Source organism: Amblyomma mixtum, chromosome 1, assembly GCF_055824585.1.
Source record: "Amblyomma mixtum isolate Tamu chromosome 1, ASM5582458v1, whole genome shotgun sequence".
Taxonomy (NCBI): domain Eukaryota; kingdom Metazoa; phylum Arthropoda; class Arachnida; order Ixodida; family Ixodidae; genus Amblyomma; species Amblyomma mixtum.
Window position 1 is genome coordinate 46,860,073 of NC_143012.1, and position 14,227 is coordinate 46,874,299.

Below are 14,227 nucleotides of genomic sequence, written 5' to 3' on the forward strand. Positions count from 1 at the left end.
GCACAGTTGAATCTGCACACCTACCTTTGCTAAGTGAGGATGACCTCTGTTCAATTATTTTTGGTCTTAAACGCAATAGATCTGTGGGAATAGATGGCATTTCAGTTGATGATTTGCGAACCTTGTTCGACATACTTAAAGGCGTGTTGCTGTCGCTGTTCAACAGCATTATCTCAAGCGGCATGATCCCGGTGAACATGAAAGCGGCTATAGTTACCCCAATTCACAAAGGTGGTGCACGTAATAGGTATGAGAATTATCGTCCTATTTCAGTCTTGCCCTGTTTGACTCAAATATTAGAAAAACATCTGCTGTTTACAATGACAAGTTTTTTAGATAAGCACAAAATCCTGTCACCGTGTCAATATGGTTTTGTACAAGGTAAAGGGACAGAAATGCTTTTGGAGGATTTTTCTGACATGTTAAATTGATCTTTTGAACCTAACCAAGTGGTGTGTGCACTGTTTCTGGATGTCAGCAAAGCTTTTGACAGCGTGTGTCACAGTGTGTTATTGTGTAAACTGTCCAAGTTAGGCTTCCGTGGAGCGTTTCTTTCGCTTTTGGAAAATTTTTTACTGCAGAGAACGCAATATATCTCCATTGGCCGGGCAAAGAGCGCTTCTTTGTTAATTAAAGCTGGCGTCCCGCAAGGTTCTATAATTAGTCCCCTGTTATTTAACGTCTACGTGAATGACCTTTCAAACTTTGTTCCTGTAGGCCTGTACCAGTACGCTGACGATACTGTACTTGTAACCCAGTCACCGAACTACTCTGACTCAATTTCTTCTCTTCAAGCTGCAGCAATAATTTCTATGGACTGGTTCTCAAACAACCTAATTAAAGTTAACAGCTCTAAGACTCAGCTTATATGCTTTCACAGCCCGATGAAGAAGGTAGATTTAAACCATCACCTTTTCTTGCACGGATCTGATTGTTCCCAATGTCAATGTATACCCTTGAGCTATACAAATACAGTGAAATACCTAGGATTATACTTTGACAGTGCTCTTTCATGGAATGATCACTTGTCCCACGTTTGTAAAAAGCTCCGAACCGTCTCCTGTGTGCTTTACAACATCAGGTACTACATGCCGCTTTCAATACGCAAAGTTATCGTAAACGCCCTTGGTTATAGCATACTGCGCTATGGCATAACGATTTATGGTCACTGTGCAGTTCGCTGGAAGTGCAGGATTAATTCTCTCCTACGATCTTTATTAAAAAATATCGGCTATGATTTAGGCCTTCCCTCCAATTCTGATCTCTTTAAGGTATTTTCTCTACCTGATTTTGATCGCCTTTTGATGGAAACGATCGTCCTAAAACATTTTTGGCTTAGTGACTATAAGATTTCGTATGTTCCCACACGGTCTCTTCGACCGAAGGAACCTTTTTGTATTCCCCGACGGTCTACAAGATATGGAAGGCGTTTAAGAGATTATTACGTTCCCTTTCACTTTAACAGGTTACCTCCAAGTGTTCGCCGGGCAAAAACTAAATACAAAATAAAAAAGATGCTGCGATACATTAATTAGAGGGTTTACGACATCATGCATGTGCTTTACCACCTGTCAAGTAAATCTTGTGATGTCATTGGTTACTGCTGTATTTATTGCACTGATCTGAGGTATTGTTATGCCACTTTGGGTTTTCTTCCTTGCGATTTAATCTGATGAGGATTTTTTTTTTTTTCCTTCATGTAACATGAGTCTTGTGTCTATTTTGTTCTCACCGTCATATTAATTTGATGTCCGTTATTTTGAATGTGTTTTTTTTTTTGCCTCTGTGTATGTCTGCGCGGTTCCGCTGCCTGTCGGGCTCTGCCGCTCAAGCCCTATGAGGCTTTGGCAGGCCGGATTTCTGTATATTTTTTTAAATATTTGGTGCAATAAAGAATTATTATTATTATTATTATTATTATTATTATTATTATTATTATCATTATCCGTCACGTCTAGCTATTTCAGCGACGTGTGCCACTAGTGAAGTTTGGCTACGCGTCCCTGTGGTTGACGTGCGTGTCTCCTCAGCAGTTGTGTCGCTTGCGTGTTCTAAATTCACTTGTGCTCTGCATTCCTTGCAGCCTTGCTGCCGCAAGCGGGACGGCTCGTGGCAAGTCGGAGTGGTCGCTGTCCTCTGCAACTTCCCCAAACCGACGGCAGACAAGCCTTCGCTGCTGACTCACTCTGATGTGGGTTCATTTGTGTATACATTGCTTCTTTTTTTAACAAACCACTGCAGAGTTTGCTAGGCATAATGGTTCAGGGCTTGAAATGCATGTGCAAATCCAAGAGCTTGAAGTCATCCTTGAAGCAACGAATCTTTTTAAAATGCATTTCAAACACATTATAATAAGATTCTACATGTTATGTGTTGTCTAAAAATCCCGAGGCCAGGCACGTTAAGGTTTCAATGTCCCGTGGACATTTGTCACGAATGTGCGAGCAACTACCCTTGCAATACAAGCTCGACAGGAACACACTGGCTTGACTCAGCTCTGTGATTCCTTTATTTTGGGAAACGAGTTTTGTTACCCTAAATCAGGCCAATGCGTGAAACGTGGTAACAGCTATCCCATAGCTCCCTAACAAGTGCCCAGATGCCAAAATAGATGCCATGTAGCAAAAGTCAGTGTGTCAGTGTCTTGGAAAACATCTTTGGCTAATGTGGTTCCCGTTACCTTTATAATGAATGCTTTATTTTCAGCTTGAACTGATTTTGCTGGCATCATTTACCTGTGCAGCTGAACTTTTCTTAATCCTGGTGTATCTCACGATTTGCTAGAGAAGAGCTTGGGTTTGAGCCAGGTTCACATGCTACCTCTGCTGAAACTCGGTTTGAAGAATCTATCCCTGCTTGGCTCACCTGAAGTTGAATATACACATTGGCCAAGCTTTAGTGCACGAAGCATTGGTTTCTCAGTTAGAGCGGGCATTCCTAGCCATGAATGTGTTGAGGACGAGCGTGTCAGCGATGACAAAGGATAGGTTGTGGGACTCATTGTGACCACTAATTGGTTTTTTGCATGGATATGTGCCAAAGAACAATCTAGGGAATGTTGTACCACATATAATTCGTATTGTTTGTGTTCTTGAAATGCAGGTTCCTGTATAGGCATGGTACATTAGTAGTACTACTTTGTCGGACATGAATAAGCTCAGGCTTGGCTGCATTGGCTTTTGTCATGCAGTCTGTGGGATAGCTGGGCTTCATTAAAGAGTGGCGGGTATGCAGACGTGCGAACATCTTGAGCAGCCCATTTGGAGGACCACTGACATAGAAATCTGAAGGAAGGCAGTAATGGAAAGCAGAACTTTGCAAATATATGAGTGGCGTTGATTGTAAAATTAGCAGTGAAACACCGGGCGCTTGGATGTTTTCAGTGCTGCTCGGGCATATTGGTACTGCTTTCAAGTTAGAACTACTTTGCTGTTCGTCTCTCCTGTACCAAATAAAAACGGTCTTGATTACGTGGTGTAGTAGAGAGTGTATATGAGATTGGAAGTTAAGACACTAAAAGGGAAAAAAATACAACCATGTGTCGCACTCCTATCATTGTTACCACGGCCAGGTGGAGACGTTCTTCCACGAGTTTGGCCACACCATGCACCACATCTGCAGTCGGGCAAACCTGGCCATATTCGAGTGAGTGCTGCTGCTTCTTTTTCTTCCTTTCTCTCGACATCGAGGTCTCTGCTCATGACGGAGAGGAACAGTCGCAGTGCAATGTACCGCAAGCGAGAGCACATAAAAGATGCCATTGTATCCCGGAGTGCTCTTGAATGTGCAGTGCAGCCAATGCCTGATCTGAGTTCGTGATATCATCATTGGTCTGTGTGATCGCTAAAGGTAATGTTTAGTATAGTGGTGATTTGTTTTGCATGTGCAGGTTTTGAGCGATTAGGTGTAAATTTTGATGGAATCAAGATCAGTGTGGTCGAGCCTGCTGAAATTTAAGATGGGCTTCATATGGAATGCTGCTGCTGCTGATGCTGCCAAACTACAGCACGAGCAGGGGCTAGTGTTTGCGTCACAAATGGAGGCTGTTTGTGCTTGCTTTGTTAGCATGTGAGGGCAGGACTTAATCTGCAGCGTTGAAGAAAACTGCTTGGGATTTGTAGAGCTTGGAATAATAGAGAATGAAGATTGGGGCAGAGTGATGGCTGGAATTTGTGTCTTCTTTCTTCATCTACTTTTGGCATAGTCTTGTGTAGAGCTGGCAACCATCGTCATAACTAATGTTGATAGCTTCGTTCCCCGACTGTCTTGAAGAGCGATTTTCGCGACTGTGGATGCATTCAGAAATATGTGCCTGAAATGTGCGAGCAACGCACTTTGGTACTAGCCTAGTTTTTAGTTGCTACATGGTTACAGTAAAACCTCGATAATTTGAACTCTGTTAATTCGAAGTACTGGATAATACAAAGGATCTTTGTGGTCCCATAATTGCTATTGTATTTTTTTACTAGAGAATTCGAATTGGTGGCCCGTACCAGTCCGGTTAATTCGAAGATCCGGTGTGCTACGCAGGAATGCCTGATCTTGTAAATAAAATAAATCCACGGTTTTCCCCTTCACTAACAATATGCATAATGGGCAAACCACCGACCTCACATTTGTGGGATGACGAGTTTGGTACAAGGATGTACAGGAAATATTTTCACTATACTCCGTTTCATACATAGCTGTCAACGCAGCCAAGGCTGCGGCGCCTGTTCGCGCTCCTCGTCCGCATCGTAATGTAGTGCGTCGAAAGTGAAAAGAGTAATGAACTCAAAATTAAAGTAAATGTTGGTTGATATTGCAGTATAATGATAATGGTGTTTTATTTTGCAAAAAGATTGCTTTTTCTTTAATGTTCTTCAAAACAGAGTGCCTTAGTTTTCTGGTTTTTTTTCGGCTCCTCCTTTATCAGGTTTTCGCAGCTTGGCCGGCCTGCGATGTCGTCTGCTTTCGTCTTTCGGTTTCCGAGTATGGAGAAAATGGCACCGCTATCTCCTACTCGCTTGTTTTCTTCGCCCACTGCGGCTTCAAAAACATCTCCTGCTCGCCTGCTCTCCAAGCTAAAGTCTCTGAAAATTTCGAAAGACTCCAAGCAAGTTATTGTCAACGTTTTCTCTAGCGTAAGGAAGCGCTTCCCGGAGAAGAATGTGCGTGAAGTTCTCGAAACTGTGGGCGAGATGACCGGGGTGAGCCCTCGGACAGTTGCGAGGTTCAAGAAGGAAGGTCTCGCTACTGGAATAAGATCACCGCAAAAACGACCTAGCAAGGTGACCATATCTAGCTCTCGCAGTGTTAAATATGACAGCTTTGCAGGCAACGCCATCCGACTCAAGTTACATCGTATGTATGCCGTACACTACACTGACTTTTCCCTTCGAGACAAGTAAACAGCGCTGTGTTTTTCAAAGTAGGTATTAGAGTTTGACAGTTTCGAGTTTCTACCTAATGAATCTTATAAGAAAAATAAAAAAAATAAAAAAAAAACACCCGAGCCGGGAGTCGAACCTAGGCCCTTTGTAAAATGAACACACAGTCGCGCGCTTCGTACCACTCAGCCACGACGCGAGGCGGACGGATACATTTTGCTTGTTTTCTGCAGCGGACTACTTCCGTACCTTTGGCAGTGTTGACAGCTATGTATGAAACGGAGTATAGAGCCAGGCAGAAAAGATGTTTGCGCTTCTGTGTGACGATGAAAAAGAAGAGACAGTTGGTGTCCACTTTCTGTAAAGCTTCCATGCATGCTGGCTTGTGCCTTTGTAGCCTTTGCACATGATAGAAAACCACCCAGCCCACAACTTTGCAGTTGTGAAACAGCAGCAGTGGTGAAGCTCATTGCACCCTTCAGAGTTTTCATAGGACTCTCATTCAGCTCCTGTCGTATATATCTGTAGTCGTTCATAAGGCTTGAAGGGCAACTGAAGTGGTTGTAGAATTCGATGGGTTTAAAAGGGCTGATTGTGTGAAGCATGCAGACAATGACTGCGAAATCATTTTGTTCTACCATTTGAAGTGGTGGTGTAATTGCCGATTAAGGTAGCGTTGGCACTCAGGCTTCTCTGCAGTGCATAGCGATGGGCAGAGGCCCCTAGAAGCTTCATAGATTCGAATTATTGAATAACCTTGTATTCTCAGAAAACCATTTCAGCTTCCCTTTAAGTAACTATGGCTTTCAAGAGATGGCGCTGCATGTTATCGCATTACCTAGAAGCTTCATAGATAGATCCGAATTCTTGGATAACCTCCAATTCTCAGCAAACCATTTCAGCTTCCCTTGAAGTAACTATGGCGGTCAAGAGATGGCGCTGCATGTTATTGCTTTACCTAGAAGCTTCATAGATTCGGATTTTTGGATAACCTCCAATTCTCAGCAAACCATTTCAGCTTCCCTTGAAGTAACTATGGTGGTCAAGAGACGGCGCTGCATGTTATCGCTTTAGCTAGAAGCTTCATAGATTTGAATTCTTGAATAACCTTGAATTCTCAGAAAACTATTTCAGCTTCCCTTTGAGTAACTATGGCTTTCAAGAGATGGCAGTGCATGTTATCGCTTTACCTAGAAGCTTCATAGATTCGAATTTTTGAATAACCTCGAATTCTCAGAAAACCATTTCAGAAGAATGGCCTGAGGGACGAGTTGGTGATATTGCATGTAGTGTCCCTTTCTTGTTAGTGTCCTTGTTGCACCGCCGTTCATTTCATTTAACCATTTCAGCTTCCCTTTAAGTAACTATGGCTGTCAAGAGATGGCGCTGCATGTTATCGCTGGTCACAAACTGTCACGCTTGTTAGCGTATATACTGTCTTTGCAGACATTGTTAGCAAAGCAGTGCGTTAAGCCTGCTTGGGAGTGACGGGAGTGGAACTGTCTGCCACAGGGGTACGACGGTGGAACGGGACTTCATCGAGTGCCCGTCCCAGATGCTGGAGAACTGGTGCTGGGACCTGGAGGCGCTGCGCCGCATGTCCAAGCACCACGCGACGGGGGAGCCGCTTCCCCAGGACCTGGCTGACCTGCTGATTGCCTCGCGGCTCGCCAACGTGGCCCAGTTTAACCTGCGTCAGATCACCCTCGGCATGTTTGACCTGGAGCTACACGTCAGACCAGAGGTGGGTTGACCTGAAACCATGCTCTGGGTGGTGGTCGGAGACTAGTTCTCTGATTGCACAATTTTCACTTTTTAAGGCGAAAGTCTTTAATACCTCATCGTTGTCGACAGAAGGTTATCAGCAGAGGTGCCACGCTTCGCGGTTGGTCGAAATGGTTATGACGTCAGACTGCGCGGATTCGCAGTAATGAGGTCACCCACGGGTGCCTGACGCCCCCTTTTGGAGCAGACGACAACTAATAAAAAATAGTTGTCGTCCGCTCCGACAGGTGGCGTAAGCCGTCCATGGGTGACCACATTACATACCTCATTACTGTGAACAGAGCCATGGGTACAACCGAACTCATCGAAGCAGAGAGGGTGTCGTGCTGAAGATGCAGTCAAAGTCGGCAGTCAAAGTCGGCAGTCAAAGTGTGTAGTTGTAATGTGTAGTCAGAGTGTGCAGTCGAATAAAGCACTGGTACAGCACAAACAGTCTCGCAGCCAATGCCAAACAGTGCGCCAGGAAAGGCTTTCGCCTTGCAGCACTTCAGAGAGTCAAAGTGCCCCCTGAATTTTTTTCTTCAAACTCTTGAGCTACAGGAAGGCTCTGCTGGTTTGAGCATATAGCTAGGCCAACTTACATTGAGGTAGAGTTTTGAGTGAGACATCTTTGATTAGCTCGCTTTGTCGAACAGTTTGTTTGTTTGTTTATTGGGTTGAACGTCCCAAAGCAGCTCAGGTCATGAGGGACGCCGTAGTGAAGGACTCCAGAAATTTCGACCACCTGGGGTTCTTTAACATGCACTGACATCTCACAGTACACGGGCCTCTAGAATTCCGCCTCCATCGAAATTCACCCGCCGCATCTGGGATTGAACCCGCGTCTTTCGGGTCAGCAACCGAGCGCCGTAACCACTGAGCCACCGCGGCGGGGCACTTTGTCAAAAAGATTTTTTCTTGAGGACTTTTGTTAACATGCTTTTTTTATCAAACTGGAAGTATGACATGATAGATCTTTGGATCACTCTTTCAGCACCACCGCATTGCCTCTTCAGCACCGCTGTTGCAATTTTCAATCTTGATTTCGAGGCTGATGTCATTCCGGGTTCATGACCTTCATGCTGAGTTCTGTTTTCGCTTGTTGGTGCGATGGCTACTAGTCCATCGTCAAATGAATTGGGATCGATGTCCGATAGCTCGCTATGTGGGGCGAGCTGCGCTTGATGCTTCTTTTCTGAGTAGAAATCACATGCGCTGAATGCATTCTTGTTACAAAGCCGCTGCGGTGGTTGAGTAGTCCTCATGCTCCACAGCTGATCTGAAAGATGCGAATTCGATCCCAGCCGCGGCAGTTGCATTTCGACGGAGGAGAAATGCTAGATTAGAAGTGTTTGTTAAGTGATGAAAGGGGTCTGGCACATGTGGATGGTAAAGTGTTTGAATTTACTGTGAAAACAATAGAAATTTTCTCCTGTGGTGAAGCCTACAAGCTACTTAACATACAGTGGACTCTCGTTAAACGGAACCTCAAGGGACCGGGAAAATATGTTCCGTTTATCAGGAGTTTCGTTTAGAGAGAGAATAGGTTCAGCATTGCGCAATCCGCTTCCGCGTGATCCCTACGCGGCTGGCGCGCGCGCAGTTGGCAGTCTCAGCGGATCTCAATTTGCGAAATCTAGGTAATAAGGAGAACGGTACACTATGAGAACAAACTTTATTAGAGAAAAATAAGCAGTGAATTTTTTTCCAGTAGTACTAGTACTGAAATTTAAAAAAAAAAATGTCAAAAGAGTGGGAATTACCACTTATTGGCTAGTGAAAAAGGATTTTATATTTGCTTGTTTGAGCTCTCGCAGCCGTTTTTTGTTAATGGCATCACCCATACTTGACAGGCTGTGCAGAAACACTTCCGAACCTTCTTCTCGTTGGAAGAAACTCTTCAGCATTTGGACTGCCGATTCCGCCTGCGCAGGTGTCACCACAGGATCAGAGTCAGCGGTCTCGTTTTCAAGCTCTTCCTCCTCGTCTTCACTTTCATCAGGGGGGCAGACATCAGCTATAATGCTGTGCACGGTATTTTCTGGGCACGTTGCCACATCGCTGTCGATCTGGACATATTCATCAAGTTGAATGCCCATCGCAGCACAATTCTCTAGTAGCAAATCTTCCTCGGCTGCGTTGTGAACATCATCAGGCTCACTCTGTGTGCTGGGTTTTTCTGTGGTTGCGGCAAACCCCGCATGCCTGAAGCAGCTGGCAATGGTGGTTGCACTAACCTGCCGCCAAGCATCATCCAGGAGGTAAACGGCACGCAGTACATCTACCTTGTACTCTTTCCCCTGGTCCATGCATAAGAGCATCCTTCTAAGAAGATTTTTGCGGAAGCGCGACTTGAGCGCTTGAATCACACCCTGATCCATAGGCTGCAGCAGTGCTGTGGTGTTCGCTGGCAGGAATTCCAGCTGTATGGACTTCAAACCTGGCACAGTTCCGTGTCCAGGGCAGTTATCCACCAGGAACAAAACTTTCCGCTTGTTGCGAGAGAAGCGCGCATCCTCGCGATAAATCCACTCACTAAAAATGGCTTGCGTCATCCACGCCTTGCCATTGGCCTGGTATGAAACGGGCAAGGTTGCGACGTTTTTGAAGCAACGAGGATGATTCGATTTGCCGATCACTAGCGGCTTCAACTTATCGCTGCCCGTCATGTTGGCACCGATAAGGACGGTCAGCCTGTCCTTGCTCAGTTTCCCTCCGGTGCATTTCTCTCCTCTAAATGATAGTGATTTTGAGGGGAGCAACTTGTAAAAGAGTGCAGTCTCATCTACATTGTAGATGTTCTCTGGATCGTATTCCTCCAGAATCTCGGGCAGCCGTCTTTCTCGCCAGTCTCCGCATGCCGTCGCGTCAGCAGCGGCAGCTTCCCCTGAAACAGCACGAAACACCAGTCCATTGCGCTCTTTAAACCGGGTCAGCCACCCCTCGCTGCACGAGAAACCCTCGATGCCGAGGTGAAGAACAAATTCTTCCGCTTTTGCACGAATTAGTGGCCCGCTGATTGGGATGTTTTCACGGCGGGCTCTGCGCAGCCAAAGCACCAGGCATTTCTCCAAGTCTTCGTGGTCAGCCGCTCGCAGTCGTTTTCTTTGAGGACCAAAGCGTGACGTCTCGAACGCCTCCCGCAGCTTGTCCTTGTCCTGAAGAATTCTTGTTAGGCTGCTTTTGGGGACGGCGTACTTCGTCGCTAGCGCCGTTTTCGTGAAGCGACCACTCTCGAAGTCGTTGATGATCTCCATCTTCCTTTCCAACGCAAGTGCATTGTGCGGTCGTTTTTGCGCTGCCATCGGACCGAACAAAAGCTCTAGGGCTTAGGCCTAACTGAACACAACCGCCGTGAACGCGAGCGAGCGATGCGGAGGGCAGTGTACGAGCAAACCGGAAACCGCCGGAGACGGAAACCGGAGAGGTGACGCGGGGAGGAGGAGGAGGGGAGCATTGATGCGTACCGCGATGGCACTGCGCTTGTCCAACTAGTTGCGGTTTCGAGTTTTTCGGTTCCGTTAACGCGGTGGTCGCAAAATTTGAGTTCCGATTAACGAGATTTTTTTTACATTGGCTTAATACAAAACCAACCAATCGCGAGGCGTTCGTTCCGTTTAAGCGGTAGTCCGTTTAACCGATTTCCGTTTATCGAGATTCTACTGTAGTGATTCCGATTCCAATTGGAATCACTGGGCCAATAAAGGAGTTGAGTTGAGTTTGATTCAACACTGCCCCTTCTGTGACATACTGTGTGTTGTGCACGTTGAAGCAGTTGCTCACGTGATCCTGTCAGAGTCTTTTGGTGTTGCAAAATTAAAAGTGTTACCGTGTGTCCCCTTCCTGTGACAGGCGGACACGGGCAAGCTGTATCGTGACATCCAGGAGCGGCTACTGGGCTACAAGCCCCAGGATGGGACCAACTTTGCCGCCAACTTCAGCCACCTGATGGGTGGATACGACGCACGCTACTATGGCTACCATGTGTGTACTGTCGATTGCTGTTTGCGAAGTTCTCGTGGGTGTAGGAAATGGCATTGTTCCTTGTTGTTGCGAAAAGTAGTGCACTTGTTATCTGAGTCAGGTCAGTCATTTGCTCTTCGTTTCGACTTCAGTGGCATCAGAACTGGGGCTTCCTCGATCCTAAAACGTATAACGTGGAGGAAAAGCACTCCTTTGATAGGGAACTCTTCCTCTGTCGAGAATGTGGGGTTGCGCCCACAAGACAAACCGAAGGATAGCCAAACCAATAAAAGCAGAGCATTTTCATTGATTCTTTATTCTGTAGTCTGAGGTATAGTGATAGAGAACTTGAGAAAGCGGCATTGGCAACAACGGCCTTCAGGATCCTGTACTATTACTGTGCTAAGCAACCTCAGCGCTAAGCGAAACATTTCAGTGTTCACTTCTAATGATCTAGCAGAGGCATCAAAATTCTTGCACTTAGAACTTCGTCTTGTGATTAGCTTTGTGCTTAGGTAATAGGAAAAGGGTTTACAATGGACTACTACTTTGTTACTGAGAGTTAAGTTGTATCTGAGCATAGCAAATGTAGGCACTAAACATGGGTCTGTCGAGAAATTTTGTTCTGCTTTACAAGAAAAAAAAACGTGGTTTCTTTCGAGCAGAGCAGAGCATATAAGAACCATGTCGATGGCCACAGGTATGGCTCTTTAGTGAGACATTTTAGAGAATAGATGAGGGGTGCAAAGCAGGGGTCAACCGGTATGCACTGTTATCTCTCCCTGTGCTTCTGCCCCTGGCTTCTGCGCTCTGATTGGTGGCCACCATGTCAACAGTGGAGTGAAGTGTTCAGCATGGACCTCTTCGACACACGCTTCAAGAAGGAGGGCATCCTCAACCCCAAGACGGGCATGGATTACCGAAGACAGATCCTTGAGCCTGGCTCCACAAAGGTGAGTACATGGCCTGTGTATTTTCATGACTGGGGGTGAGAAAGAGGGGTTAGAGAACCTGTTCCCCCCCCCCCCCCCCATCCCCCAAATTAATACAAAACTTGCTTCACTTTATCGTGACCAAAATAAAAGCTTATTGGTTGGCTGGTTTATAATGAAGTCTTGTGTGATAGTGCATTGACGTCATTGCTGCCTGACGCTTCGGTATGCCTTGCAGTTGTATTTTGATTGGGAATGAGAATAGGGAAGAGCCAGCACTCAGGGGGTCTGCAAGAACCTGCTGCCAGCCGCCGTTTTATTGCTTAATCAAACAAAATAGCATCTCTGTACAGTCGAGTGACTCGTGGTTTGCTTGGAATCAAGTGTGCACCTAAAAGTTGCATGATTCGCCAGGCGTGCGAGTTTTCTCTTACAGCCACTACTTTTCTTAAGGGGGGACACTGTTCTTAGACCTATTTTCCTTATATTTAGTCCAATCCTAATGAAACTGTACCACCTTGCTCAGTTTTTTATGCTAATTTCAACAATGAAATTACCTTTCTCATAAATTAGTCTGTTCCCAAGGTAATTAATTTTAATTAGCCATTCATTAGTACCTTGGTGCAAAAAAACTGCTCAATAAAAAATCATTTTTAATCCATGGCTACATAGTGTGGTGATTAAAGAGTGCAATAATCAAAACCATTTTTACTTATTACCCTTATTAGTAATTTTACAGCACTTGGAATATCAACGTTCAAGGTGTGAATGTAATGCATCGATAAACTTTGCGAAATTATAAATTTTTGAAGTGTGATTGAACAAATCTGCTTCGGTTATTGCACACACTGTGCCTTCAGCTTCCCTTAGCAAACAATATGACATGTCTATCTGTCCTAGATGTTGAGATATTGACATACTAAGACAGCCAGATGTCCAAAATTTTCATGCCATTAAATTGTCTGCTCCAGCATAAAATCATCCCACACGATGATCTGAATTTAATATTATGGTCAAAATGCTGGTTTCTTAAGGGAAAAAATTGGTACGGTTGGAAAATAACAGCTGCAGATTCCACAAATCTCATTTTTTGAAAATCGATTTTTTGGTCATTTTTTGGTCTCAAAGACCAGTGTCCCCCCTTAAGCTCTCTGACAGACAGGTATTATTGTCTGTTCATCTAGGACGCTGAAGAATTGCTGAGGAACTTCTTGGGCAGGGACCCAACGACGGACGCTTTCCTGAAGAGCAAGGGTCTAGCACCTCCAAGCTGATGCTGCACCTCGCTGCCATCTTGACTCAGTAGCAAAGTCGCGTCGTCCTCTATTAATTTTTCTGTGCAAGGGCAACAGAAAGAGGCCTTTAGTCTTTCTTGTGGCTCCTTGTGAGAGTATCGCTCTGCTTGAAGAGAGGAGTGCTCAAGCTGCTGTTCTTTCCATGTGCCATGCTGTGTCGTGTCTTTTGACACGTGCCACACGTGCCTCAGTGGTGACTTTGTGTCTGAAGACCCATTTTTTTACGCAGGCTGTGCTGTAATAAAATGCTGCAGACCTACTGTCACAGTTCCTGCTCCTTTTTTACAATGTTTACAATGTACACGTACCTTTAAGGGCTCGTAACATCACTGGGTTCCTTTGGCTTTCACTTGCCTCCGATGCCTCTTTTTCTATGCTTTGGTGGCACACAGGGGTGAATATTCGTGCCTAAGTCATTGCATCTCAACTTCCTCAGCGAGTACTATGGTATCTGCTGCTGAACCTGCCCTTCCTTTGCTTCGGTGGCATGCACTGATGGGCCTTCACGTATGTCATTTTGCCTCGACATCGGTGGCATGTACAGAGTCAATCACACTTAGAGGGAACACGGCTCCGCGTGGCTGCGCACACGCCGAGCACCATTGCGACCAAGCCGGTAGAAAACCGGCGCAAAGGGCCAGATGACACGAAGCACCACGTCGAGGTCTCTCTTCTCATGCACCACTCTGCATTGATTCATGAACGGGATAGATGCAGTGCCATTCCGCAGGTACATGGCCACATGGAGCCGTGTTCCCTCTAAGTGTGATTGACCCTGTATGCCTGGGCCTTCTCTTTGCACTCTTGCTCACATCCGCAGCTGCTAGATGAGATAGGTCTTCATGGCGCCTGTTCGCGATCAAGTGCCCACTGTAAACCTTGTATGTCTACAGGCCCAGTATCT

The 14,227-nt window shown here is 45.6% G+C and overlaps 1 protein-coding gene across 2 annotated transcripts in view; it reads left to right on the forward strand.

The window, feature by feature from the left end:
* LOC149366227 (thimet oligopeptidase-like) overlaps nt 1-13,583 on the forward strand; it is a 28,279-nt gene extending 14,696 nt beyond the window's left edge. For both annotated transcript variants that reach the window (XM_089549499.1, XM_089549508.1), the window contains exons 11-16: nt 2,084-2,191; nt 3,572-3,645; nt 6,882-7,113; nt 10,986-11,117; nt 11,933-12,049; nt 13,213-13,583. In XM_089549499.1, coding sequence (XP_089405625.1) covers nt 2,084-2,191; nt 3,572-3,645; nt 6,882-7,113; nt 10,986-11,117; nt 11,933-12,049; nt 13,213-13,302 — 753 coding nt within the window. In that variant the 3' untranslated portion in view covers nt 13,303-13,583. The remainder of the gene's footprint in view (nt 1-2,083; nt 2,192-3,571; nt 3,646-6,881; nt 7,114-10,985; nt 11,118-11,932; nt 12,050-13,212) is intronic.
* Nucleotides 13,584-14,227: the final 644 nt, after the last annotated feature.